The 25,359-nt window shown below is 40.1% G+C and overlaps 1 protein-coding gene across 1 annotated transcript; it reads left to right on the top strand.

Moving 5' to 3' along the window:
* The first annotated feature begins 380 nt into the window (after positions 1–380).
* Positions 381–25,331, top strand: nsmaf (neutral sphingomyelinase (N-SMase) activation associated factor). Its single transcript, XM_083901636.1, has 31 exons — positions 381–468; positions 8,130–8,216; positions 10,118–10,196; positions 10,405–10,466; positions 11,152–11,188; positions 11,320–11,370; positions 12,729–12,800; positions 12,973–13,020; positions 13,095–13,147; positions 13,246–13,375; positions 13,453–13,524; positions 13,632–13,740; positions 14,749–14,925; positions 15,010–15,089; positions 15,190–15,280; positions 16,403–16,466; positions 16,726–16,777; positions 17,143–17,263; positions 17,346–17,477; positions 17,562–17,604; positions 17,696–17,862; positions 18,616–18,727; positions 19,493–19,551; positions 19,650–19,717; positions 19,800–19,867; positions 19,941–20,064; positions 20,566–20,649; positions 21,670–21,820; positions 22,860–22,962; positions 23,100–23,212; positions 24,413–25,331. Exons 1-31 carry the CDS (start codon positions 431–433, stop codon positions 24,505–24,507), a joined length of 2,742 nt encoding a protein of 913 aa, XP_083757762.1. The 5' UTR covers positions 381–430; the 3' UTR covers positions 24,508–25,331.
* The last annotated feature ends 28 nt before the right edge of the window (positions 25,332–25,359 follow it).

Here is a 25,359-nt window from a genome sequence, read left to right as displayed (position 1 = left end):
GCAGTTTGTTATCGTTATATGTGACATAAATGTCCACTAGGCCAGAACTTCCGCATTCCTTCACTCTTTTTTATTTTCATTGTCAGAATCATGCATTCTCCTTCACTCTTGAAGTACAGTATGAATTCCTGCAGAGTAAATTTTGATAATATATATATGTACAAAAAAAGTTGTTATGGTGTTATCATGGATTTCTGAGACTTCAGACGTCAGAAAACCTTAAAATTCTGTTTTATTACAAGGAATAATATCTGTGAATGATGTGACTTGCTGAAAACGCTTGCTGGTGCTCAGAAACCGAGTCGGAGTGATGCCTCCGCGTGTGAGATCTTTGTGGGATCACGTGGCTTCCTGCGGGTTTCCGTGTTTACGCAGTTGAGTCTGTAGCTGCTGCTCGCAGTTCAGTGTTTGCGGAGGAGAGCGAGCGGTCATGGCTTCTCTAAAGACTCAAGAGCGGACTAAAGAGAGGTCAGTGTTGCTTCGCCTGTGTTTACCCTCACGTGAGACACGGTTTGTGTGTGTTGTCTTTGTTTGGTTTGTTGTGAATTACGTAGCGTTCGACTGAGCCTCTCTCTAGCTCAAGAGAACTCGCAGCTGTGATGCGCTCCACTAGCTGATGCAGGATCAGCGCACACACACACACACACACACACACACACACACACACACACACACACACACACACACACACACACACACACACACACACACACATACACACACACACACACACACACACTGGGCACAACAGTGACCCACAGAGGCGGTATTTTCTGCCCTGAGCTGCAGCTGTCATTCTCACCAGGGGCAGGGACACATCCTGAGGGGTCCGAGGGCAACAGTGGGCTGTGGGGGCCCCCCTTTAGCATTGTATTTGAATGGTCTTTAACCAGAAGTTGTATGAAACTGAGAAAATATGTATGTAAAGGAGGTTATTTGCATAAGCCTTTTATGTATGCATACACTCTATGTGATGCAGTATTATGTGTATGCTGTCTTAGGGCTACAGTAGATTGGACCCTAAAAAAAGTCAGAAAATGTGTTAAAATATTGTTTATTGTTTCCCAAACCTTTAAATGATAAATGTTCTCAAACGTCTTATTTTGTCAACAAACCAAATGTAATTGGTTTTAATGATTTCTCTGTTACATGGAGCAAAGATACCATACAATAGTAACATTTAAGAAGCAGTAAAGCCAGTGAGCTTTACCTACTCAAACTATGATTGACGACTCATTTAGTAATCGATTGATAATTGACCAATCGTTGTAGCTCCTTTGTCTGAATACGGATTCTGTCAAGCAATACTATCTGACTTGCCTGAGGGAGCATTTGTGTGTATTCCCCGGTCTTTCGCTTTTAATGCGCACTCATGTGCTTTACGTTGCCTTAACATAAAACAAATCACTTCCTATGTGCAGCGTGGGAATGTCACTGGACATCACAAGATCTAAACCCTGCTATACTGAGGGAACACAGAGTGAAGCTGATGGCCTTAATCAGCATTGGATGTGGCAGACATTTTTTTATATTTATAAGTTAGGCATTTTAACTTTAATGTAAGGATATTATTTGCACAGCAGCTTGAGCAGATGTGCCTTTTGAAGTGTCGTCCACATACATCTAATGTATATGCCAATGGAAAAGAGAGAGGGGACAGCCGAAAGAGTGTGAAAGAGTGCAAAGGTCACCGTAGTTCCCTACCGCATGTAAGAAAGACTAATTCTTACACAGTTGACTTGCACTAGTGGACTAAATATTCCGTATTTTGTCACAGTTTTCTATCATTGTGTTAATTATCAGTGGCTGTCTCATGGTTCTGGGCTGCAGTGATGGTTCAATGTAATTATACAGGTTTTCTGTCCAGTTGTTAGAGAGAAGCACTAGAAGGACTAGAGAAAGCACTCAGAGGTGGCAAACCTTCACAAAAGTTCCCCACAGTGTCAATAATACACGCCCTGTCTCGTAAGGTTATCTGCATTCATATCAGGATCAAATGATTTCTTCCTGAATTTAATTTCCTCCAGACGTACAGATACAATGGCCAGATACAGTGGCTGCCAAGAACACAAGAAGAAGTAGCATCACACTGTATAAGAAGTTATATATATGATTCATATATGATCTAATTTTACCATGTGACCTATTTTAAAAGCTTTCAAACGATGGTCCATGTGGTTGTTGTTGGAAGTGCTCACTCTGGGAAGTTTGGCTCAGAGCCCACTCTGGTTAATGAGGATTATGTGAAGACAGAAAAATAAATTTGATTAAACGGGTGAAGAATCAGCCACTGTGACATCATTGAGGAATCATTCACATTATTGTTTTTCTCCTAACAGCGATTGAGCAACCTCAGAGTGTCACGCACAACGCCTTCTGAAAATACTAGTGTAAATCACTGATACTGATCATTTAATTCAATGTGAAGGAGTAGATGGAAGTTTCTATTCAAAGAAGAGGGTTTCTAATGCCTGTTTAAAATGTGTTGACACATTTATTAGCTGCCTGGATTAGTTAGGAGTTGTATAAAGTTTTATTTCTGGGCCATTGTTGCAGCCAACAAGCACCGGCCGGTTTTACACTCTCAGAAATAAAAGTGCTAAATAGAACCATATAAGGTTCTTCGGCTTGTCCTCATAGGAGAACCCTTTTTGGCTTCAGGTAGAACCTTTTTATAAAGGTTCCAACTGGAATCCTTTTGGAGGGTTCCACCAAGAACCCTTTTAAAGTCCTTTATTTAGGAAATCAGTTGTAAAGGATTCTCTGGACCAAATTGGTTCTTACATGGAACCATTAGTTACCAAGAACCCTTGAAAAACCCTTTCTTCGGGAAGGCAAATGGTTGCAGGTAGAACCTCAGCCCTTGTAGAAGGACCCTTTTGGAACCCTTATTTTGGTAAAAACACCAGAATCCTCCTTTTTAAAGTTAAAACCACATGGAATCCATTTGGTCCATAATCAGCTCTTATACAAACCCACTATATGAGAAAGCTGCCTGTTTAATATGTTCATTACACTGGGGCGAGTGTGCGCTGCATGACTTGTCTCATTTTTACACTATTGAGTATTTGCAGTGTAAACACTGGGTGAACTGACCCACTGTTCTATTTATTACTATTTATTTTTCTCTTTTTCTCTCTTTGTTGAAATACTGATTTGAAGAGATCTGTTTACACAGAAGTATCAGTGTGCTTATGATGCTGCTTGTGAGGAAGTTGAGACTACCTCCAGATGTGTTTATTAATCTGTAAATGAGTGCGTAAAAACATTCTATTCAGTCTGTTTTGTAGATGCTCCGTGAACTGATATGAGTCAGAATCAGGAAAAACTTGATTGATTACTGTTGGGGAAGTTCTTTTCACAGTGACTCTACATTCATACTTCATACATGCAGTAAATCAAACTGAATTGGATAGACATAATAATGTATGATACACACACAGCAGGGGAATGGCAAAATATGCAGGAAATAAAAAGGCAAGCTAACCGTAAATTAACAGTGAATGAAATATTTTGTGAATATATAACATTTTACTTAAAACAATAAATAAAGGAAGCAACCCACAACAACTATTTTACTTTAACAAGAGTAGTTGTCATAGTAGAGCGCGTCACACCCGGTGTGTTTGTGTGTGTTTTGTAATCAGACAATGTTCATGTTTATAAAGTGAGATGTGTCCAGCTCTGAGTGGGAGTGGGTGTGTGTGACGCCCTTTAGAGTACACAGACACATCAAACACACTCGTGTCCAGCCCACCACAGTGTTGTTTACGGTCCAGGGTGTAACATTTAGGAGGGTTTACTGGCTGAATTTGAATATGCCCTCTTAGTCGGTTTGTATGTATATAATCTCTTTAAGACAGAAATGGATCGCGGTATACTGGTTCATAAATAATGGAGCTACAACAGGTGGTAAGGGCTTACCTGTAACACTAACTGTGATAGTAATTGTAGTAATGAGCAATAAACTCCAACACCTTAGCAGAAAATATGTGTTAGACAACCAGGAATTTCACTCATGCTCATGCATTAAAAAAAATACAGCTGCATACTGTGAAACTGTTGACAGTTTTTAAAAATACCGTGATATAAATATAGCTTGAGTAAACACAGGCTGGTTAGAGAGATGCTACCACCACTGACATGTGACAAGAATATGAGCAGTTGGAGCACTAAGTTTATAAAATGGCAGGTTATACTGTCAGTAGGTGTTAAATGTATCGGCTTAATTGTTTTAGTAACGGCTAAGTTGTTTTAAAAGAGGTAAACAACATTATAGTCGGGCTGATATTGGGAGGGATGATGAGCCAGTGGGCCCCTGGGCACGTATAGGAAAAGACATCAGGGGTGGATAACACCGCCTTAGGGGACATCGCATAATAACCAGTGTTATATCACTTCGAGGCCCCATTAAAATTTTGGGATGAATGACGGAAACATTGGCAGGCCCGTCGCGAGAAGGGAACGACTGGTTATAAATGAAATGCAACAAATTGTGTGAGCGCCCCTTTAATTTCTGTAATGGTCAATGCAGTAGGTGCAATGACACTGTTATCGGGATCCCCCTCTCAGTAGTTGCTGACAGCAGCCAGCCAGCCGTGATCCCTGCTGCCGGCAAAATACAAAACCTCGGCAATCATCATTATGTTATGCAAGCCTCGCAAACAGCAGTTTTGGATATTATTTGCACATGATGGCCTGAAAGGTTAACCTTATGTGTGTGTGTGTGTGTGTGTGTGTGTGTGTGTGTGTACACTTGTATATATGTTTATTACTACACAACTTGCACTATTTATAGGTTGTTTGTGAACAATGCGTCCTTTTTCTGCATAAGATGGCAGTGTTTTATTTCAAATGTTCAGATTTGCACTTTGTGTGAACTGAAACATGTTAATGTGAGTGTGTGTGTACTTAAACACACACACAAATGTTGTGTGTGTGTTTAAGTATGTTGGATTTAGTTATTATGCACTTTTTTAAGTATATTGGATTTTATAGTAAGGTGGTGTTTTTTTTGCAAATGTTCAAAAGGTTCAAATGTTATGCACAGTATATGCAACAGCAGCATTTGCACTGTCAACATTTTTTTTATTGATATAAAGTGTGGGTGAACTTACACTGTATCTATGCTGTGGTTCCTGTAGGCTTTGGGTGGGACGGGCGTGGGCCTCCATGTCCATTTTGCTTGGAGCCCCCCAATTCCTTGAAATGGCCCTGAATATTGGAATAGCAGTGCAGAGGCAGAGGGCCCTCTGAACCCTTGGACTCCTTGAAACCCATCCTTTGGGTATCGGTACAAATTCAATTAGTTATATTGGTGTCATTTTGGACACAAACATTTGGTATGAAGCCACCCATTATGCAAATGAAGAATAGCTTCGCCCACATAAACCTGATGCGTGAACTAACGAAGAAGAAAGAGGAAACTGCAGGGAGCGTGAGAGTGGAGATAGTTGTGTAAGAGGGTTTATATCCTTTTTGGTGTGCATGAACCTCAGTAGTTCCCCAATGTGCTTTGAAAAAAAGAGGGTTTAGTAGAGGAGGCCTCAATATTACATGTCATTAATTCTTACCTTTTTAAAGTAGAGACTCACTTTTTAGACATTCTATGAGCTAAACAGCACTGCATATCATTGCCCATGATGCCAGTGAAGCTGCTAATCATGTGCCAGCGCAGATTTCATTGTGTGAAGTCTCACACAGAGGCTTGAACGCTGATGGAGCATCAACCCATGGCAGAGTTATCAACTGCATGGCAGTGAGCTGGATTGTTGTTCTTTTTATTTATAGGCCTCTGGTTGTTCTGTATGTTTAGGAGACAGTTTCACTTGGCTTCAAAACAAAGGAAGGAGGGAAGGAAGGAAGTGTGGTCGATGATGCATTTGTTTTGGTTTAAGATGCTGTCTGACAATTATTCTAACTATTAACTAGACTGTGCAAAATATAAAGTATCTAAAAAGTGTGATGTGGGTCATTAATTAACAGCAGTTTAACAATAGGGCTCTGGTGGAGGTGCAGGAAGGGAATGATCATGCTCTTCTGAGTAGAGCGTGCACTGATCATTGTTTGCTCATTGTTGGGTTTCTCTGCTCTCGATGATGTTGTCAACGTGCAGTGCCTTGAGATAATGTATGTTGTGAATCGGTTAATTTAATTGATCACAGGGTGAGACACCTTCGGTTTTGAAAGAAGTGAATTGTGACACCCTCAGGAGGTCTGAGCTGGTCTTCAGTCTGAGCTGAAATATTTCACAGTGGAGGAAACTGCACTGCAACTCTGTATAACAGACCCTGTAACAGCTCTCTAAATCAGTGATTCTCAAGCGTTTATTTTACACTAAGTACCACCTGAGAAAATATTGAGCTCTTGATGTAACACCATTATCACCAAGGTTTGGTGATAATGTGTGTGACCTTTTAACAATCATGCTTTTGCAGTTGCCAAGCTGCCATTACTCATTAGACAGGCTCATTCATTGTCAATTTTTTAAAACCCTTTTAAAGACTCACTTGTTCTCCTCTGCATTTAAGAATGCTGTGGTTTTTTAAATGTGCTTTATCAATGAAATTGGATTGGAATTGGAACATTGGAATACAGTGGTGTAAATAGGTCGAGTATAGATATAGCGAAATTCAATTCAAATGTAGTGAGAGATAAGGTGACTAATTAAGATTATTTAAATTAGTTTTGTTATTTGTTTCATTTTCTATGCAGCTCCACTGTGATCATATACCCTGGCATATACAGTAGAACAGTATTGCCAGTAAGTCCAGCCAAAGGAAGCTCACGTACCACTGGTACACGCGCCACAGTTTGAGAACCATGGCAAAAAATCGTCCCATTGTCGTGTCTGCACTGATGTCATGAGAGAAGGGCAGAGAAATGAGCAGAAAGTTGTTCACCCATTAAAAATTCCACCACGCACACTTGCACCTTCCCAGAATAGCTGAACCCAAAAATGAGACTGAAATCCAAGTCATCAGAGTTTCCAGTAGAGACACTAAAATGTGTTTGGCCTCTTTTGGTCTGCAGGTCTTGGAAACTGCCTGACACCAAAATGAAGCGGTGGCTGCTTCACAGCCTCTTGTTCATACGCTGTATTTGACTGACACTGATCATTTCCACTAACACTGAGCTCGTGTCACAATGATTTGCAAAGGTTGAGCCTGATTACAGCAATTATATTGTCACTGTGTTCAAAAATAAGGCATTTGCTCATTCGCAGGTGGTGAGCAAACCTGCAGATCAGATGACACTCGTAGTCACTTCACAGGTATAAAGTCAGACATTTGCATGTGTAATTGAAGAGTTTCTACATGTGGTGTCGAGAAGGTGCCTGTGCCAGCAAAAATCTGACACTGCATCAGATTTAAAAAAGAGCCCTGACCTCATCAGACTGATAATGGGTGGCTCAAAGCAGCAAAGTCAATGCAGTGCAACCACAGATATCATCTTTCTTTATCACATGCATTATTCTCCTTTCTACATTATCCATAAAGCAAGTTGAGCTCTTAGTGACATCATTCAAAACTTCACAGAGGCAGCTCGGTGCCTCCTGGGATTTAACTCGGCTTGCTTTTCCCGTTATTAATGCAGTTGCTGTGTCAAGTTTGCTGTGTCGGTAAATTCAGGAGCAATCCTGATATTTAGTACAGTGACCACTTTTTAACACACTGTGTGTGCGATTGTTCTTTTTCAGGTTTTTATAAAGTCAGACATTTGCATGTGTAATTGAAGAGTTTCTACATGTGGTGTCGAGAAGGTGCCTGTGCCAGCAAAAATCTGACACTGCATCAGATTTAAAAAAGAGCCCTGACCTCATCAGACTGATAATGGGTGGCTCAAAGCAGCAAAGTCAATGCAGTGCAACCACAGATATCATCTTTCTTTATCACATGCATTATTCTCCTTTCTACATTATCCATAAAGCAAGTTGAGCTCTTAGTGACATCATTCAAAACTTCACAGAGGCAGCTCGGTGCCTCCTGGGATTTAACTCGGCTTGCTTTTCCCGTTATTAATGCAGTTGCTGTGTCAAGTTTGCTGTGTCGGTAAATTCAGGAGCAATCCTGATATTTAGTACAGTGACCACTTTTTAACACACTGTGTGTGCGATTGTTCTTTTTCAGGTTTTCTCTCTTGTTGCTGGATTTGGAGGAGTATTATTTTGAACAGCACACGGCCTACCACGTCCCAGTCGGTTCAAAAAAGGAAAGGTAATTCATCAGCACGTCATCTTCTACGAGTGAAATCAATCAGTGCACTATAAATTACCGTATTAAATGGATTTTAAATAGAGGAGTTATGTTTTCTAAAAAGTGTTACACAATTATCTAAAACAGCCATCAAAGCCTCCCTGGATCAGTGGGAGTAAAAATGTTTCATAACCTGTGATTTACTGATATATTCCAGATAATAGTGTTTGTTTAAAGCCAGTGCGTCTCATGACAGTTATCACAGTATCTATGAAACAGCTGTTTAAACATCATCTTATCCTTTTATGGAGACTTAAGCAAACTGAAAAACCGCAAAGGCTGTTTTGACGAGATTATTCAGACACTTTTACGGCCGAAGCCAGCCCCACGCAATACTTGTGGCAGGTGTATTTCACTAAGCGAATCAATATTTTGTGTGTTGTTTGAGCTCGTTCTAGTTTATGATGTGTTTTTTAGCCGAATACTGAGACAGAATTAGGTAGGGCCTGTACAAATGAGAATGGGTTTAGGAGAATCTGCAAAAGTCTTTGTATCACACCAGCGCTTTTGTCCATAAAACGCAGACAAAAACAAGAGTTTTCATGTATACAACCAATACAGAACTTTTGGAAAATTATGTCATAACCCCACATTTGTAACCCAGTGTGCAAGCTATAGGCCTTATCCACACTGAAACAGTACATTCCATATGAAATATTTTTCTTTCTTGTTTTTCAAAAGTTTGCACGCCATTGTTTCAGGAAATATCTTTATATACACCCCCCCCCCCCCCCAAAAAAAAAAATAGTTTTACTGTAAACGCTGTAGTACATGTTCCAGGCCTGCATGTGCATAGCTTGTGCACAAACCTTTTTTGGTATTTTATATATATATATATATATATATATATATATACATATGTATATCTCAGTGTGCGAAATACCCATTAATAATCAGTATGTTGCACGATACTGTTTCACCACCCCAGGTGCTACCCTGCAGTATTGGCTATTTTCCCTGTCAGGGGAAATAGCACCATTAGCGCGATTTGGAAAGCAATTATTAAAACATTAAAAATACAGAATACAATACAAAAAAACATGTTTTTATATCACACTGTAACACGTTTAAACTAGGGCTGGATGATTATGGCAAAAATATGAATCACAATTATTTTTGACTGATATTGAAATCATGATTAATAGACACGATATTCATTGATTTTAAAACTTGAGTATTTATTGAACCACCAAAACTCAACTTTAAATATAATGTAAAAGGACAGGCAGAAATATATTAGTAACAAGCAAAACATTTTTTTATAATAAATTAAAATAATGATAGCAATAAAAATAAATATTAACCAATCTACTTGCACTGCTGCACAACCTGCAAAAATTTACAACATGCAAAACACACTAATAGCCTCCGTTATTTCCTTATGTCTGCAGGACGTGTTGGGATATGGGACGGCATTGTAAAGAGTGTCCTATTGGTTGTAGAAGTTAAAATCGTGGTTGGTGATTTAAGATATTTTCACTCCCGTCTTTCCAAAAGGAAGTGTTTTAGGGCTCCCTAATAAAATAATAAAAAGCTGAAATAATAAAATTTTGTGGATTCTGCTAAACTTGTTCTTGTGTTGACAGACCCTGAAGCACATGTTCCATGTGTTCTTCTCCCCTTTTTGGTGCATTTCTGGTGGCATAGACACTACAGTGTTTAGAGTTGTTTCTGGGCGTTTTGCAGAAAAAAAATAGTTTAACCCAGAGACAGAAAAGCTTGTAAATGTAGCTATGTCCTTATAACACAAATAACACAATGTCCTTATGTCCACTTCCTTGTTGTGCATGTTATCTTTTCAATATCACATTTGACCTTATCATTTTTCAGTCTTGATGTATTGTTACCTTTTTTCCTTGCAGAAAAGTCAGAGGGTCATTTAAAGTCTGTTCCAGATCAATCATATTTGATCCAGAGGATCTCTCAGAACCGATTATAAAGGTTTGTTTGTAAAATGCTTTTCAATTGAAGTTTTGATCAGTTGGAAATGTAATTGTGTAAGTGTTAATCTGGGTAACTGTATATGTGCAGTTTGAGCAAAATTAAAACAAATATCATGTCATTAGCGTCATATTAAACCAGTGAGTGGATGTTGTGTCGCAAACTGTGTCTAATCAAGTCGTCATTCTGGGTTTTTGTGGTTGTGCAGATTCCTCTTCGAGACTGCAAGAAGATAGAGTTTGTGGAGAAAGAGAACAACCCATTCAATGAGTGAGCACACGCATTCACTTTGCATGCTGATGTGACTTTCATTGACTTTGTCAAACTGGTTGGATCGCTCACAAAATAACACGCAGATGTTAAATATACCTGGAAACCGACATTGTGCACTTTGGTGTGTCTTTGGCTGTTCTCTGGTTGTTTTAGTCCCAGACAACAGACACAAACAAGCCTCAAGCTAATTATGGTGCGATTTGTGTGCTAATAAAACAGTTTAAGCGACACAATGTAGGATTTTCAACCTAAGTAATGTCTCCACGATTATTTTTTATGAAAATAATGTAGTCATGCAATAATACTTGTGTTAAATGCTATAACATCGGCTCCTGTACCTGGTCTGAACGACAAGATTGTTTTTTACCTCGACATCTATTTTTTACGACACTTTAAACAAGTTGGTAAACAATACTGTTTACAATACTGTTTACCAACTGTGGGGGGAACCTGAGCACAAATCCTACATTGTGTTACTTTAAATACGTCTTAAATACTTAAATTCATCTACAGATTATAGGACACACCTTATGTAATCCATTCTTACTGTGTTGATATTCTTTTGTTGTAGGTTGTTCTGTATTTTTCAGCAAAATCTTAAATTTTAGTCCTTATTTCAGTTTCTCTTCTTTTACTAAGTGTAATTTGTGGGCATTTAAAGTTTTTTGTATTTTCCTCACAGCCCTCGGCCATCAGCCATCTCCATTTTATGCGGGCAGGTGAGTTATTGTCACTATGGAGGTGTGAAAGTGCATGTGATTAATGAGTGTCATTAGTGTTCTTGTTGTGTAATTGGGGCGCGCAGTTCAGTCGTCTTATAACAATTTCCCACTTTTCCTTTTGGATTCAGGTTATTTACATCAAAGAAAGCAACGTGATCGCACCGTACAGAAATGAGAGGGTGAGTCAATCAAAACAGTGAGTTACAAGTGTGTATATATATATATATTTTTTTTTTCTGACCTAACAGTGAAGTTAAGATAATGGCATTCCTCCTATATGACCATAAGGCATTTTTCAATATTTATATGCTTTAGATCAGGGGTGTCAAACTCAAATACAGAGTGGGCCAAAATTTAAAACTGAACAAAGCCGCGGGCCAAGGTTGAACAAATTAACCTAGGGGACCCAAACAAGTTTTGCATTGAATATTGAACAAGCAAGGCTTATATAACTTTATAGTGACATGCAAAATCGAGTTTCAAATAATAATAATAATAATTAAAAAATATCAATGGCATATCAAATAAAATTTAAATAAAAATTGAATGCACCTTAAATACAGGATAAGCGGTAGATAATCGATGGATAAAAATTGAATGCCTCTTTTCTATTTGCAGCCTTCTGAGGTAAATATCAAAATAAACTTTTTCCACAGGCTAATAATACATTTGAAAATAAAATAACAATAATGAATAAATCAAACATTCAAGCCTTGAAGTAGCAAGAGAAAGTGCATGATATTAGTGCAAAATCAACTTTCAAAAAACTAACGAAAAAAGATCAATGGCATATTAAATAAAATTTAAATAAAAAATTTAATGCCTCTTTTCTATTTGCAGCCTTCTGAGGTAAATATCAACATTAGCTTTTTCCACAAGCTAATAAATTTGAAAATAAAATAACAATGAATACAAAACAACAGCAGAGCATTATGGGATTTGTAGTATTAGCGGTGAATGCGGTGTTACAGCAGCGGTGCCGCTGTATAATACCGGCGGGCCAGCTCTAATGTTAATTTGATATTGCCTCTAGGGCCAAATGAAATTACACGGCGGGCCAAATTTGGCCCGCGGGCCAGAGTTTGACACCCATGCTTTAGATCATGTTTAGAGTCTGAAGTATATCTCATAAATTGTAATTTTTGGGGAATTATTTGCCTTTAATGGACAAGACAGTGAAGTGTGGAAGGTGAACTAGAGAGAGAGAAGACACGCAAGGTGGAATTAAACCTGGATCACTGAAAATAGGCCCTTTGCTCAATGCTCTTAAAATGTACTAACATCATATGATATGAAGTCATTTTCTTATCAATTTTAGCTTTAGATTTTATTTATAGATCTGTTATTTGTGCAGATACCTTGGAAACTGTGTTTTTGGACCAAATGTTAATTAATCCACTTTGAAATGTGGCCCCTCATCTCCAAAATTCAACAATCTGCAGATAGGAAGTAATATTTTCTATCAAGTTTGGTTAAAAGCTGTCAACGTGCTTTTGATTTGAGGGTAAACATAATTGTATTCACATTGCTTTGACAGGGAACAAAGAAGATAAGCTTTCAGCTGGAAGTTTGGAGTAAAACAGAAGACGTCGTCCAAACGTTACATCAGGTATGTGGACTATGTGTGTGTGTGTGTGTGTGTGTGTGTGTGTGTGTGTGTGTGTGTGTGTGTGTGAGTCAGGCTGTCATATTTCCCTTCATCTGTCCGTCTTCCTTTTAGCAGCCTCCATCTGTACAGGTTGTTGTAATTCTGCCCCTTCTGTTTATGTTGTTTTTTCCAGCTTCACAGATCGTCCTGTCTGGAAAAGCTCGGAGACCAGACTGCAATGGTGAGTCAGTTGGAAGCATAAATCATGATTTCTGTTCTATAAGAAAACACAATTTTGTACGTGTGTATTTCTAGATTGCAGCTAATCTACAGTCTCGACTGGCGAGGTCGTCGTTTGATAAAAACTGGTATGTTGCTGCAGGAGAGATGTGTTTTAGACGTTTAAATGTGTCCGTAGTACTTTTCTTTCTGTTTCTTTCTATGCTGATGTTTCTTTGCCGTAAAGCTTTGAAAACGTGACGGAGAAGCCCCACATGGAGTGTGAAGTGGAGATGGTCACACCTCTGGTGTCCAACCCGGGCCACGTCTGTGTAACCGATGAAAACCTTTACTTCCAGCCGCTGAACGGATATCCGGTGAGCTGACTCTCAGTGAGAAGGGCTAAAACAGAAAGTCTTGAATGATCTAATTTTGAAATTTAATCTCATGACAGAAACACGTGATTCAAATCAAACTCCACAGAATCAGGAGAATCTACAAAAGGCGACATTGTCTCAGACCACTGGTGAGTGATGAGGGTAGGTGTGCGCACATGTAATGATATAGCCTTTCGCTGCATTTAATGCATGTGTACAGTGTGTATGATCATGTGTGTGTTCATACACTGCCCAGGGTCTGGAGGTGTTCTGCTCTGAGAATGAGCTCTGCTCTGACATCTACCTGAAGTTTTACTGCACAGCAGACAGAGATGAAATCTACTACTACATCGCCACTTTCCTTGGTGAGAAAATACAAAATGTATTTGACACTGAATGAATGTCAAATGTTGGAAGTATCAGGTTTCCTTTTGTGCTGAATTTCCTTTTTTTAATTTTTTTATCATAAACGTGTATATTTTTAGTGGTACAAAAAAGGAAGTGAACTTTTGTATTTATGTCTGAAATAGTTTAATATGTGCCTCTTTTTATATGGGGAGTGAAAGGCTCTTTTAGTGAGTTATGTGTCACACTGCTGCCCTTATTAAGTAAGTTGTCTAGTTTGAAGCTAGGTCTTTAGCTCTCTTTGTAGAGCTGCTCTCTCATGTTGAGGCTGCAGTCCTTACTGCAGGTGTCCCTGGTTCGAATCCCGCATTGGGCAGCACTTTCCGGAATGTCATTCCCCATTTCCTGTCTCACTCTCCACTGTACTATTGATGAAAGGCAATAAAACGCCAAGAAAATATACTTAAAAAATAGTTTGAATCCTTTGAAGCATTTTTTTTTTGCAAAGATATATGTTTCATAATCAATTAATCTGCCGATTATTTTCTCAATTAATCGAGGACTTGTTTGTTCCGTAAAATATCAGAATATGTAGAAAAATGTTGAGAGTTCATAGTTTTTCAAAGGCCTTTTTGTACTTTTTTTCACATCAACATCAGAATTTAGACTTATAAAATGACCACCAAATAAATGTAAATTTAAACTCTGGATTGTAATCATTTGATTTTGGAAACCATGCAATGCAGTTACCAAATTGCAATGGCTACTATTAAGGATATGTAAGGTTTATACCTTTCCATTGATGGTTTAAGCAATGTATAATCATGTTTATGTTCACACCCTTACAGTGGAATAGAGAGTAGTTCCTATTTTGAGTGTATGTCATGTGTAAATGTCACATTATATTTAAATCTATTAATACACGAATACTGAACTGAAAAATGTCAGTAAAATAGCTGTAACATACAGTACTTTCCTCAAATACTTACCAACTCGAAACACTTAAACCCTGGTTTTGTTCTTCTCAGAAAACCACATGACGGAGCACACAGCAGAGAGCTACATGCTCCAGTGGCAGCGAGGTCATCTGAGTAACTACGAATATCTCCTCCACCTCAACAACCTGGCGGACCGTAGCTGCAACGACCTCTCCCAGTATCCCATCTTCCCCTGGGTCATCGATGATTACAGCAGCGCACAGTTAGGTTGGTCAACAGGCCTCGGCTGTGCGTCATGTATATTTGTATGAAGCATATGTAACTTTAACCACCGACGTCTCCGTGTCACAGATATGACAAACGCTGCCACGTTCAGAGACCTCGGCAAACCTGTTGGGGCCCTGAACAAAGAGCGGCTGGACAGACTGCTGGTGAGTCTCTTCCCTGTGACGTGACCTTGTTTCTGGACTGTCACTGTGTTTCCTGTCAGGAGCTCCTCACACAGCACTGATGCCCTTCTCTCTTTCACAGGCTCGCTACAGAGGCATGCCGGAGCCTCGCTTCATGTACGGCAGTCACTACTCGTCTCCAGGCTACGTGCTCTTTTACCTGGTCAGAGTTGGTACGTCACAAGCTTACTTACTTACTCACAAATCCACATCACACACTGCCTGTGTTCCCTTTGTTTGTACACGTTTCTCATTTTTTTGCCTGGGTGTTGAAACTGTAATACTGCTGTTAGCATTTACTACTCGACACTGAGGTTTATGTGGCACAAAGCCAGGTCTAAGATGTAAAACCATCTTTGCAAATTCTTTTTTTATTTGTACCTTCTGGTTCTCATTTGCAACTAATTATACAGTATATGAGAAACTTTCTAAAACTGTTGTGCAGGTGTTGGGCTAATGAAAGATTATAGATTGTAAATGTAAGTTAATTAATCAATGAAATAGCCTTGTGTTGGTTCCTTGCTGATTATTATTTCACAGCAGTTGGTAAAAAAAAAAAACGTAATTATACAAGGAGCATTTCAAATGTGTAATAGCTTCTAACATGACAAAAGCTATTACATGTATTTTATTACATTTAAAGGGGACATATTATGCAATATCAACTTTTTTAATCATTTAAATCCTTATATTTGGGCCCTATCAGTTGCCAAAGTGTGAAAAAAGACGACTCACTCATGATTTTGTGGTCCTCCTCAGTCTAAGTTCAGGAGATCAAACATGCAATGTTTCCATCCACACTCTTTGGGACGTCACAATGCGCTAAATTTCTGGAATTGTTGTTTCGCGGAGCTCCGCGTTGTCCGTAAAACACTAGTGTGAGAGTGCTAGTGGTATCCGAAAAACCGGAAGTCCGCGAAAAGTTCTATGAAGAGTCCTACACAAACTTCCAGGCTCAGAATATTTATCTGTCCAGTGGATACATGTTATATATGACGACAGTGTACCTGCTAGAGCCTGCAAATGATCATCTATCCAAATGCTAACTGCTGTTAGCTCCCAGTAGCCTCTGTGGCTGATTTCATTTCCTGTCCCTTAGCTTTTTGTTAAGGTGGAACTTTAAGGTGGCCCTAAAGAGATACTACTTAGTGAGCGTTCTGAACAGGGCTGTTTTGGCAGGGTGATTGAACTGCTGTGGTGCTTGGAGGTGCTTGGAGAAATAGGATATAATATGTCCCCTTTAAGTTTGTTTTAATGTCCTTGATTAATCTGAGAATGTCATGTTCTGTTGCCAGCTCCCGAGCACATGTTGTGTCTCCAGAACGGACGCTACGACCACGCAGATCGCATGTTTAACAGGTACAAAAGGCTCGATGTGAGCCCCTTCCTAAACATGCTTTGACTGTAATTCCGAAACTCCTCTTATTAGACTAGAATTTCATAACGTATTTAAATATCTTTGGATATTTTTTGGAAAATAAAGTTTAATCTGCAATTCTACAGTATAACAGTGTTTCAATGGCTTATTAGATGTCACACATTCAGCTTTGAAATACTGACAATGTGTTTTTATTGCTGTTAATGTTGGTATTGACTGAACTGTCTCTTGTCTTTAAAGCATCGGTGAAACATGGAAAAACTGTTTAGAAGGAGCCACCGACTTTAAAGAGGTAACATGTTTGTTTGGGCAGATTCAGCAAAAATGCCTCTCCTGATGAAACATTTGCATGACCAAACATATGACAGGAAGCGTTTTTAGCAACAAAAAGAATTGGGGTAACATTGGATTCAGTAACAGGACAGTAGATATCCATCTTCTGTCCTTTGGGAATCTTGCTTTGGATTCGGAGTTGTGTCTTTTGAATAAAATATGCAATAACTCAACCCCAACACATGACTGTGGTACATTAAATACAAAGTTAACGGTTTATCTTTTATGAAATGTTATATATACTGTATATATTCAAGCAGGGATGAGAGATGTCTTGTCTTTGAACGGAAGAGAATGATGTTTAATACTTTTTCCTCAACACAGCTCATTCCAGAGTTTTATGGGACCGACTGCAGCTTCTTGGAAAACAATATGAGTCTGGATTTGGGCAGAAGACAAAACGGAAGCTCAGTCAGTGATGTTGTTCTCCCACCGTGGGCTTCAGGTAACTTCCTGTTCAACTAATCTAAGCTCAATGTTTAATAAGGAAATGATAATTCACTGTGTCCTCTTTGTTATCAATTCAGATGCCAGTGATTTTCTTCAGAAGCACAAGACTGCACTGGAGAGTCAGTTTGTGTCAGAGCACCTTCATGAGTGGATTGATCTGGTGTTTGGTTACAAACAGAGAGGCAGTGAAGCTGTGGCAGCTCATAACGGTAAAATAACCAACATTGAGTGTGAACATCAGTGACTCGCCAAAACTGGACAAAAAACTCATATGCGTCTCATTGTCTTTTCAGTATTTCACCCTCTGACCTATGAAGGTGGCATCGACTGTGACAGGTATCAGCTGAAAATCGTTCAAATGACTCTACCCAATATTTGTATTTAACGTGTTTTACCAAACTCCCACCCTCGACGTTTCTCTGTAAAGCATCGAGGACCCTGACGAGAGAATCGCCATGTTGACGCAGATCCTGGAGTTTGGCCAGACGCCCACGCAGCTCTTCAGCAGCCCTCACCCTCAGAGGATCACGCCGCGGTTTCACAACATCACTCGCAGCTCCAGCATCACCTCGCCCATCAGTGAGCTGTCCCCAAGTGAGTTCCAAAAACATTACGTCAGTGTTAATGGGGTGCAGCGTGTTCTCCACTCATACACTGTATCTATGCAAATGTGAGTTCTCTTCTGGTTTGCTGGATGAAGCTAATCAGGAAGTAAGAATATGTGGAATAGCCACCAGGAGGATGTGGAAAAGTGAGAAGTAAACATTTTCATTGGGAGTTAATGGTCTCAATTACACTTTTCAGGTCTCCTGTTAAATCATGGCACATATGAGTAAACTTGAGTGCGATTGACAGCTGGTACCATCCAATAGGAGCGTGGTTACAGGAGACATCTGTGAATTTTTGGTTGCAAAACCTCAGCAGTAATTTTTGAAATGTAGAGGCTTCAAAATGGCAGTGCAGATTTGTATGGGTGACAACTTGGTCATACACTTGTGTAGACCCCATATCCTGTGTAACCTGAGCTGACATAAGCTGAAATCTTTCACTCTTGCTTTCACACTTACAGTCAGTTTAGAGTGTCCATTGTGGCATATTTCTGGACTGTGGGAGGAAACTGGAGTATCAGAAGATGCATTTATTCCGAAAGTGCCCTCGGTCAGATCAGTTTGCAAACCTGAGTGTTTTTGCTGAAAGGCAACAGTGCCACTATAATTCTGCAAAGTAGTGGGTTCCTTGGTCCTTCCAAAAGGTTTCACTGGAAGGCAAATATGTGTTCATGAATGCCATTTCCAAAGCATATCTCCACATATCACCGCAGCAGTTACACCAGTGCTGTTTTTCCAGCCTTTCAGAGCGAGGACTCGTCCTTCGAGGACCTGACTGAGGAGAGCAGGAAGTTGGCCTGGGCAAACATGGGCAACCTGACCCGGGTCTCCAGCCACAAGATCCATAAAGAGTAAGTGAGACGCTCGGCTGCAGTATTCACAAGGTGCAAATGCAGTTGCTGTTCTTGTCTGCACAGGATGGTGTAAACTGAAATGAAAGCTCTGGTACAAATATGAGGAAGTGCATGCAAAGCAAAAAGAAGGTTGCACACACCTGCAGTGGCCTCAGACTTGTCAATGTTGTCTAAAATAGTCACATGTGAAAATGTGTTTTTGCACAGCAGGAAAAGCAGAGAAATAACAGAAACACGGGACACAAAACTGAAAAATCATTTTTTACATTGATTTTGTAGTTATAGTTGTCATTGTCCAGTCTGTTTCATGTCTATATTGTAATACTGCACACATTCTAATATGTTAATGTCACACCCTTGTTGCAAAGAACTATAATTTAAGCTTTATATCTTACAGCCATGGCTTTTTGGTAGAGCTTGTATGGAAGGTTGTAGGTTTGATCCCAGCCTCCACTAGTCTGTTATCCCAACGTGTCCCCGGGCAAGTCACTTAATGGAGATTTATGCCAGCAACATGTAAATGGGTGGGTATGAATGTGTGAGTAAATAGGTGTAATGTAGCAACTAAAATGAGCATAATGTAGCTTCTGTAAAATAAAGGTTTCCACATCGGAACATATCTGCAAAGCTATAAAAAAAGTACTGTAACTGTAATATGCAAGTTTGCGAAGTTGCTTCTTTGTAAAGTTTTGTTAATTGTAATAGAACGACTACATTAACCTAAAAAGACTCCTCCCTCCACATGTTCTGGTGAACGTGCAGAGCTGTGACAGGCATCGCCGTGACCAGAGATGGAACAGCTATTTTCTCCACCTCACAAGGTCTGAAAACATCTAAAACCTCTTCAGGGACAAGAATGAAATATTTCTAGAGTCGCTTTTTTGTTGTCAGTACTGAACTGTTCTCCTCTGCATTCCAGACTCGACACTTAAGATGTTCACCAAAGAGCTGAAGGAGTTCCAGAGAAGCATGTCCTTTTCTAACATGGTACACAGCTCTGTCTTAGTGTGCTTGAGTCTTTTCTTATCACAATTGCGATCTGTTCTCACTCTCTGGACACCTTTTTCAGGCCTTGTCGTCATGTTTGATGCTGGCCGACGGTAAAACGGTGGCATGTTCTTCGTGGGACAACAATGTGTATGTATAGTACACTATTGTATTTATTTTCTGAGATAAATTCTTGTGCTCACTCAACATTCCTGTCCCCTAGTTATTTCTACTCCATCCCGTACGGCAGGCGGCAGGACACGCTGATGGGTCATGACGATGCAGTCACTCAACTGTGTTGGTTTGATGACCTGTTGTACACGGCATCGTGGGATTCTACTGTCAAAGTAAGCAAGTTAACATTAATAACAAAGCAATGAATGTATTCATAATGTTGTTACTTGGAAAGATTGAGGATCAAAGAAATAGCATAAATACATTTATACATACATATACACAGCATAACATGAATAAGGCTGACTGTTTCCTTTCTTTCCTCCTTCCTGTTGTATGTTTTTTTTTTTTTTTTTTTTATGCACTCCAGTGATTACATACATTTGGACAATATTTATGCAAATACTCCAACACACTTATAGACACATACAGTCACTGCATAAAAGAAAAATGTAAATAAAGTTGAAAGTAGGGGTTTTATAAAAAGAAAGTGCATGTTGCAGGGATAACGAGAACAGAGAAGTTATGTTAGATCTTGTAGAAAGGAAGTATGGAGGAGTTGAGGTGCTGGAAAAAAAAAAAGTAATCTAAAAGTGTCTAAGTGATATGTGCAGTTATTTGCAGGTTTATATTGTCGTCTATGTAACGTCAGTGAATTGTTTTGGTCGTCACAGGTTTGGCAGTGTACATGTGACAGTTCCTCCGGTCACAGGAGATCCCAGTTCCAGCTGCAGGCCGAGCTGGAACATGATACTGGGGTGAGTGAGGATTTAAGTGTTTGTGTTTTCATGTAGGCAGATGAAGCAGTATAAATGATATAGCTTATGTAATGACTTCTAAGGACAAACTTTGACTACATGTTCTGGGGATGTATGCAGAGCCCCTAAGGAAGGAAAAAGTAACTAGCTGGAGAAGAATATGATTCAATTCATTCTTCATTCATATCTCCCATAACTGGTTTTCTTTGTTGTGGCTGTGTCATTAGTCGCGTGGTCATTAGTAATTTAAGGCAAAGTAAAATAATTGATGGTAACAATGATATGAACCACCAAAGACACAACCCTGATTAAGGCAAGATAGCTGAAAATGCCTGGTGAACATGTGAAGTGATTTGTTGAGATGGATACACAAGTTGTTGAAGTTTTGCGTCCGATGACATTTATCCATCACCTCTTGTATGTAGTTCATTAGGATGAAATACATTTACTTTCCTAGCATGTAATCATTCTCTGTGATGATCCATGAAGTCTGCCAGATGTGTGTACCTGTTAAAAGTGAAAGTATATATCCAGTCAAAAGTGGTTCATCCCTTGTGGACTTGCAAGCAGAACAGTAATGTCCGTAATGAAGTCCAAGGCTGAAGTGAAATGGGACCAAGCTCCTGTTATGCCACGTTGACGCAGAAATGTAGCAGGCTGCACTGAGAGGTGTCCTCCGATTACGAGAACAAAGGCTTTTTGAGCATCAGAAACTAAATATCGTGAGATAGATAAACTGACATCCCGTGAGGGGCTGTGTAGGTTGTGGCCTAATGAAGAAATGATTAGATGTAGTAGTATTAGTCCAAGTATGGATTCACACTCAGGATTTCAAGAAATATCAAACAAAAACACACTTGGCAACCTTGTGGGAACATTGACACTATATGGCCTTGTGTGGAGGTTTGCGCTCTCCAGAAGTGTTGCGTTGTCAGTAGTCCAGTGTTCTTTGGAGAGAAATGAGAACCACACAACAAATTGATATCCCTGTCGTATGTCTTTATTGGCCTCCATCTTCAGGTAAACACCATTAGTCTAAATCTGACTGGGACTCTGTTGGTGTCTGGCTGTAAAGATGGAACCGTCACCATCTGGGATACGAGCAGCTTTGAAGCACTGCAGCAAATCCACTGCCACACTGGAACCATCCACAGCACTGCTTTCAGCCCTGGTATGTCGTTTATTGTTAATCTTATTTTTTGTACTGTAGTGTCCAACATGATAGAGTGTTTAATCTGCAGTGTCTGTCCACTCGTAATGGTTCACTGTAAAGGTTAGAAGTTCACTACATTCCCTGATTTTATCAGAGGGCAGAATTAGTTTCAGCCAGAGGAAAATGAATGTTGTTGTCCGAGGTGAACAGAGCAACATCACAGTAATGGAATGTGCGTTGTTGTTGAAGCTCTAAATTCTTTTGTCCCATCAAGGAAGTACAACACAGTGTTATAGTGTTGGTGGCAAGTTGAGTTGTACTGTGTCAGCCTTTTGTTATCAGTTCTTCACATATACACTGTGCTGGGAAATGGAAACAGCTGAAAAAGGTCACTTTATGCACAACATCATTATCGTTAGTATTTTATAGTGAAGGTAGAGAAGTATGAGATGACATTTGCCATAGTTTAATGGACATGTTGGTCATGAGATATGATCTAAAAGTATCTGAATCCACGTGTAATATAAAAGATTTATAGTCGCATTCATTGTTGTAATAAAAATAAGAGATTGTATGTAGTGTAGCATTTTTCACAAAGTGGTTGAAGATGGGGATAAAAGTAATGTATCCAAGTGCACTGTAGTGTAAACCCAAAATGTAGAGCAGAGAAACAGAGTGTACGTGTTGTTCAGAGATGTTTATTGAAATGAATGAAATGTGTGTGTGTGTGTGTGTGTGTGTGTGTGTGTGTGTGTGTGTGTGTGTGTGTGTGTGTGTGTGTGTGTGTGTGTGTGTGTGTGTGTGTGTGTGTGTGTGTGTGTGTGTGTGTGTGTGTGTGTGTGTGTGTGTGTGTGTGTGTGTGTGTGTGTGTGTCTGTGTGTCTGTGTGTGTGTGTGTCTGTGTGTGTGTGTGTCTGTGTGTGTGTGTGTGTGTGTGTCATTTGTTGAGGATCGTCTTCCCTGGTTTTTGACCTCTGAATGTACGTAATGTAGACATTGATCTGTGGACTTGCACGTGAGACCAAACTATGACCGTCTTTACATTTTTGCATCCTCAGACAGTCGACATGTTCTAAGCGTTGGTGCTGACTCCTGCATGAAGGTTATAGATGTCCAGACAGGAATGGTGATCTCCAGTGTGAAATCTGAGGAGGAGCAAAGGTGAGAAAACATCAACTCTAATTACAGTGGTATTCAGTGTCACTCAGTAGAAGTCTGTGCCATTTTAAGAACTCTGTGCCCTTGCGGAAAGACTCAGCGGTGTGTGTGTGTATGTGTGTTTATGTGGTTGTCTCCAGGTGTTTTTGCTGGGATGGGAACTCGGTGTTGTGTGGAGGAAGGTCAGGTGACCTCGTGCTGTGGGACCTGCTTAGCAACACAGTGACCAAAAGGATTTCAGCTGCACATACAGGTATGTGTTGTAGTCACAACAGGTGATCAGTCAAAAGTAGAAAGTAGTGAATGTAGTTTAGCACAAAGTGACAGGTTGACCCAGTTAATGAAAAAGCTGAACAGTGGGATGTGAATGTTCACAGAGTGTATTGAGTATGTTGCTGCTTGTCTTAAAAACCATTCATCCATGTTGATGAATGGTTTTGTAGATAACAGTGTAAGTGAATGGAAAGCAGTGCAGCGTTGTACACATTGTATGTAGATGTATTCCTGGAATGAAATGAAGGTTTTGTTTGTTTTCGAAGTGTGGTTGTAGGAGGTGCTGATGCGTAGCTAGGAAGTGAGTGAGTGTTTAGTAAAGTAATTATTCTATGTGCCAAATTCCATTGAGGAAACCAGCGATTGTGTAACAGTATGTATCCAGGAAATGTGGATGTATTGCTGTTTCCTGCCAGCCATTTCTTTAGCGGTAGTGTGTGGTTTTGTCGAAATTGGCTAGCCAATCAGGAAGCGAGGTGAACGTGCCTTGCTGGAAACACCTGAAACCCATGATTGGGTGGGCGGGGTCAGCCAGGTGCAGTCAATTGCTAATTGCGAGAACAGCGGCGTGGCTGAGTGCCGGTGCAGTACAAGAGCAGTATTCACCCTGTAGCGTCAGCGGAAGCGTCAGTCGGAGTGTGCAGCCGGTGTGTGCATCCTTCCTTGTGTGAAGACTGAATTGGGTAAAGACAAGCATGTCTACCTGTGCATGTCCACCGAGCACTGGCCGCGCACGGCGCGCCCCTCTGCCACTCTGGGGCCAGGGGGCTATGCCGCGCTGAGCTCTGGTCCGTCAGGTACGTTTCCTGCTGCATTTAAATGCTCTCAGGTTACACCGTTGCTCACAAACCTCCACTGAGGCCACATCACAAAGGTAAGCCCTCACATACTCTTTTCACACAGCTAATCACCTTATCCTGTTGGCCATGCTCTCAAACAAACATGGCCGTCGCAGGCAAGGCTTGCTTCCTGTACATAGCCTTGTCCTCTCTTGGAAGTCTCTTCGGCCACACGTAGTCACTACTTTACGTAGATTTTATTCGCTGCGCCTGTTACTTAAAGCAGTTACTCCTAGCTTCCCTGCTGGCTGCAATGTTCCTGTAGTATCTCATACAACCACACTACAAAAAGCTGTGACTACATGTGTGCACTGTCTCACTAAACTTGTTTCTCTGTTCAGGTGCCGTCACAGCAATGTGGATGAACGATTTGTGCAGCACGGTGGTCACAGGGGGAGAGGACAGACAGCTCATCTTCTGGAAGATCCATAGTTAAAGACCAGTGTGTTTGGTTTCTTTGCACTACTCCAGTGTTTCCCAACCCCGGTCCTGAGGTAACGCCGCCCTGCAGGTTTTGGATGTTACCCTACTCCCACCAAGCTGATTCAGATGAACAGCTCATTGTCAGGCTTTTGCAGAGCTTGATGATGAGCTGTTCATCTGAATCAGCTTGGTGGGAGTAGGGTAACATCCAAAACCTGCAGGGCGGCGTTACCTCAGGACCGGGGTTGGGAAACACTGCACTGATCTACATGGACACAAAGCGGAACATACGGGCCAAGTATCCTGCAGATTACATGACTTCGAACAGACTCATGAAAGTGTGGCTGAATAACACACTGACAATGCAAAGTGGAAGGGAAACCTCTCTACTTCTCTTCATCCAAAAACAAACATTAGTCACCACTTCTGTCTGCATATTGAGAGGAAAAGTCCAATTGCATGACACGTAAAAGTGTATATGCCTTATTTCCTGCCTATTTACTTTTGGGTCATTTTTTTCCCTTTTTTGCTTTTTTTTTTTTTTTTTTTTTTTTTTAACTATAGCAACAGTGTTTCTATCATATTTTATTGTGTTTGTGTGTGGCCCCCCACTGTCAGAGCTTCGAGCTAATCGGGTGTTAAGTTAAGTTTACCTCTAAAATTTCCTGCTTCCTGCTTTTTCTTCATTTCCCTGTTTCAGACACCTCAGACATTCCTAAACACACTGATTGTTTCCTCAATGTTCAGACACCAACATATACACAAAAGCAGTGTTAACTATTTCACCAAGTCAATTGTTAGTCACATAAAGAAATCTGGAAACCATTCAACAAGTGTCATAAGCAAAATAAAATAAATGTACAGA

This window comes from Microchirus variegatus, assembly GCF_963457635.1.
Source record: "Microchirus variegatus genome assembly, chromosome: 15".
In the NCBI taxonomy this organism is placed as follows: Eukaryota; Metazoa; Chordata; class Actinopteri; order Pleuronectiformes; family Soleidae; genus Microchirus; species Microchirus variegatus.
The sequence above is the reverse complement of the archived record's forward strand: the minus strand, read 5'-3'. Positions and strand labels throughout refer to the sequence as shown.

What these genes read in the sequence shown, in the direction of transcription:
- nsmaf (XM_083901636.1), top strand. Translation starts at nt 431, where the DNA reads ATGGCTTCTCTAAAGACTCAAGAGCGGACTAAAGAGAG. An exon ending in TCGTCGTTTGATAAAAACTG is followed by an intron (nt 13,148 to 13,245) that starts GTATGTTGCTGC and finishes TTTGCCGTAAAG; the next exon opens with CTTTGAAAACGTGACGGAGA. An exon ending in GAGCCACCGACTTTAAAGAG is followed by an intron (nt 16,778 to 17,142) that starts GTAACATGTTTG and finishes TCCTCAACACAG; the next exon opens with CTCATTCCAGAGTTTTATGG.